The sequence below is a fragment of the Meles meles genome, chromosome 13, assembly GCF_922984935.1.
Source record: "Meles meles chromosome 13, mMelMel3.1 paternal haplotype, whole genome shotgun sequence".
NCBI classification, from domain to species: domain Eukaryota; kingdom Metazoa; phylum Chordata; class Mammalia; order Carnivora; family Mustelidae; genus Meles; species Meles meles.
In genome coordinates, this window is record NC_060078.1 from 19,003,978 (window position 1) to 19,007,383 (window position 3,406).

The 3,406-nt window shown below is 36.4% G+C and overlaps 1 protein-coding gene across 1 annotated transcript; it reads right to left on the reverse strand.

Moving 5' to 3' along the window:
- Window positions 1–1,004: 1,004 nt before the first annotated feature.
- LOC123954899 (general transcription factor IIE subunit 2-like) lies at window positions 1,005–2,198 on the reverse strand. The gene has a single exon (XM_046026237.1). It carries the CDS (start codon window positions 2,104–2,106, stop codon window positions 1,231–1,233), a length of 876 nt encoding a protein of 291 aa, XP_045882193.1. The 5' UTR covers window positions 2,107–2,198; the 3' UTR covers window positions 1,005–1,230.
- Window positions 2,199–3,406: the final 1,208 nt, after the last annotated feature.

Below are 3,406 nucleotides of genomic sequence, written 5' to 3' on the forward strand. Positions count from 1 at the left end.
GCAAGTACCATTCTACTTTGTGCTTCTATGAGTTTGCCCCTTTTAGATACCTCATGTAACCGATACCATTCAGTATTTGCCTTTCTCTGTCTGCCTCATTTGACTTGGCACAGTGTCCTCCAGGTTCACTCAGGTTGTCTCAAATGGAAAGGCTTCCTTCTCCTTTGCACCTGAAGAGTATTCTGCTACGCACATACCACATTTTCCCTTTCCATTTGTCTGCCCACAGATAATGTTCAGGTTACTTTCATGTCCTGAATGAAATGGCTTGAATTTAGGTTTAGGTTTGGGTTACTTTCATGTCTGAAATGTCATGGCTACTGTGAATAACAATGTGATGGACATGAAGCGCAGACACCTCTTTTTTGAGACCCTGATTTCAGATTCCTTTGCCTACAGGCCCAGATAGGGGTTTGCTTGATCATAAGTAGTTCTATTTTATATTTTTTGAGTTATCTCCATATTGTTTTACACTGTAGCCACACCACTTTACATTCCCACCAACAGTGCATGTGGATTCTGTCTTCCCCACCTTGACTCAGTTTCAGTAAGGTTTATTTATCAACGAATTTGTCATTTTCACCAAAGTGGCCTAATTTATTGGCATAAAAATGTATGGTAACACTTCCATGCTCTTGATATAAGCAGGATCTGCAGTAATTTCCTATCTTTTATGATATTGGTAATTTTGTGGCTTTATCTTTTTGGTGATCAATTTTATTAACTTTATCAATTTTATTAGTTTTCCAAAGATACAACTTTTAACCCTGATATTTTTTCTTTCCTTTGTTTCTTTTCTACTTCATGGGTTTCTGCTTTTTTTTTTTTTTTTTAGAGTTCCTTCTACAATGATTTTATTATAAATATTTTCTTTTGGAATAAACAAATATTGCATTCAAGACTATTTATCTGCAAACTTGTTTTAAAGTAATAAAGGAAGAGAAAAGGAACCAAGAACCACTTAGAAATAGAGATAAGTAGCAAAGACACTTGCACACCATGCTGAGCGCCTTTCCCCCAGAAGTAACAGAAGGTTAACAGGGAATATCACATATCTCATTAGCCCATTCAATTAAAGTAAGCTTTGAGTTTGGTAATTTGCTCTTGTTCTGTAAACTGAACTGCTCCTCTCCTCAGCCCTAAGAAGTAGAAAGGGAAGACAGTTTTCAGAGCCCAGCAACAAGAAAGATCTTGACTTTGTTAACTCTTTGCTCATGAACAAACTGTTCACTATTTGCCAGGAGCAATGTCAGAGTAGTCCTTCAACACTCCAGCCAGATGTTCATTGTGGATCTTAAACCGTCGCTTTTTCTGTGAAGCTGGCTTTTTCCTTCTCTGAATAGGAGCCACTTTCTTTGGTCCGGATTCCTGCATGGAAGAAATACCCTGTCGCTTCAGATATTCTTCAGTTTTCTCCTCATCCATTGAATCCACCGTGACGCTCCTCCAGAGCTTCTGAAACTCTTCATCCACAGAAAACTGACAGCTCTTATCATTGAAGAAAAGAATTTTCTTCTTATCAGGACGATTTATAAATAGTATCTGGTCCCCTAAAGCCTTGACAGCTTTCTGAGAATTGGGGAGTCCTTCCTCTATGTCTTCTAAAAGAATTCCTCCTAAGACTCGCTGGTCATGCTTATCTAACAGCCTAAGGAGGGCTTTCTTATCTTTCAAGTTGTATTTGGGCTTGAAGGCATACTTCCCATCTATTACTTCAATTTTGGGATTATTGACTAATGCCTCAGTCATTAGCCATTGTTTCTGCTTGAGTCCTATATCTAAATGTTGTGTTTCATCCAAAATTTCTTCTAAAGTGAGAGGATGTGTATCTCCTCGCTGATGCCGTGTCTTCATGTAATTCACAATCTTAGCAAGAACACCAAGCTTATATCCAGAGCTTCCTGATAGAGCTTTCAAGTTAAATGATCCATTGCTATGATCAGAATTCTGTTTAGAGCCTGATGATCCTCCATGTTCTAGCTTTGCTTTCTTCTTCTTTGATGAGGATGATGATGATTCAGAAGACACTGAACGTTTTTCTACTACAGGAGTGGAAAGAGCTCGTTTTTTGAACAGCTCCCGTTCTCTCAACAGGCTTGGATCCATAATTCTGAGCGAGGAGGGCCACCCCACGCGACCGGAAGCCGCCTCCCTGCGCCTCCACCTGCACCCGCCGCCCACGCCCGCGTGGCCACCACTTCCTGCTCCTCGTCAGCGCCCCGGCACGCCCCGCCAGGTCGGGGTCTCTGCACTGGCGGCGGTGGCAGCAGCTGAGGCGGCTAAGGTGGCGCGACTTGGCGCGACTCCGGTTTCTGCTCTTATGTTTTAATTTTTTTTTCTGCTTATTTTGGTTTAACTTGCTTATCTTCTTTTACCTTCTCAAGAAAAAACTGTTAATTACTGTTGGTTAGCATTTTTAAAAATAATATTAAATATATAAAACTTCCCTTGTTATATATTCAAAATTGTGAAATGTTATATTTTATTGTCACTCACTTTGAAATATTATCTAATTTCCTTTGTGATTTATTCTTTGAATCAGGAGTTTCAAACTTCTCATGCCTGTGTCTCTTCCAGAATCTTATATTGGAGGATCTATTTTTATTAATAAATTTCAGTCTTTTTAAATGGTTTAAGATTCGTTTTATGGCCCATCCAAAGGTATAGAACAGTAAACTTACCAACATTCCTTGAAAAGAATGCATTTTTTAGATATGAAGGATAACATACTACTTTGTCATTTGGGTCATTTTATTATATAGTGTCATTAATATCTTAAACATTATCCCTGAATTTTTTAATTCTTCCATAAATTTCTGAAGGAGGGGTACTAAAATTTCAAATTCAGATTTTAAAAAACATAGACTTAAAAGATTTTTTTAAAAAAGTCTTCTTTTGTGCTTTAGTATTTACTTCATATACTTTCATGCACTGTCATTAGTTGCACATCTATTTATAATTAAGAGTTCTTGCTTCATTTATCCTTCATTTTTATCAAACTCCTATATTTTAATAAAACTTCATTATCAAAGTCTATTTTGTCTGAAAATAAAAGTTATTCCTGATTTTTCGTCATGAATTAAATATCTTTCATCTCCTTTTACTATCAACCTTTGTCTACCTTAACATGTGCTTCTTATAAAGAAATCATAGTTTTACTCTAAAAACCAGGTCCCTAGGATGTTTTTATTATGATATTTAGTTGTTTATATTTAATGTAAATATCAGTAATTTTTATATAGATTAGACATTTTTTATTACCTGCTTATCTCTTGGGGATTTTTTTCATTCCTTTATTTCAGCTTTTCTACCTTATTTTGTGTTAATTAAATATATTTTATATACTGTTGACTCATCCATTGTTTTTTAGCTGTACCTTCCTCCTATTATTATTTGTGGTGGTTTC

Coding starts and splice junctions, on each gene's coding strand:
- LOC123954899 (XM_046026237.1), bottom strand. CDS start 2,106: ATGGATCCAAGCCTGTTGAGAGAACGGGAGCTGTTCAAAAAACGAGCT.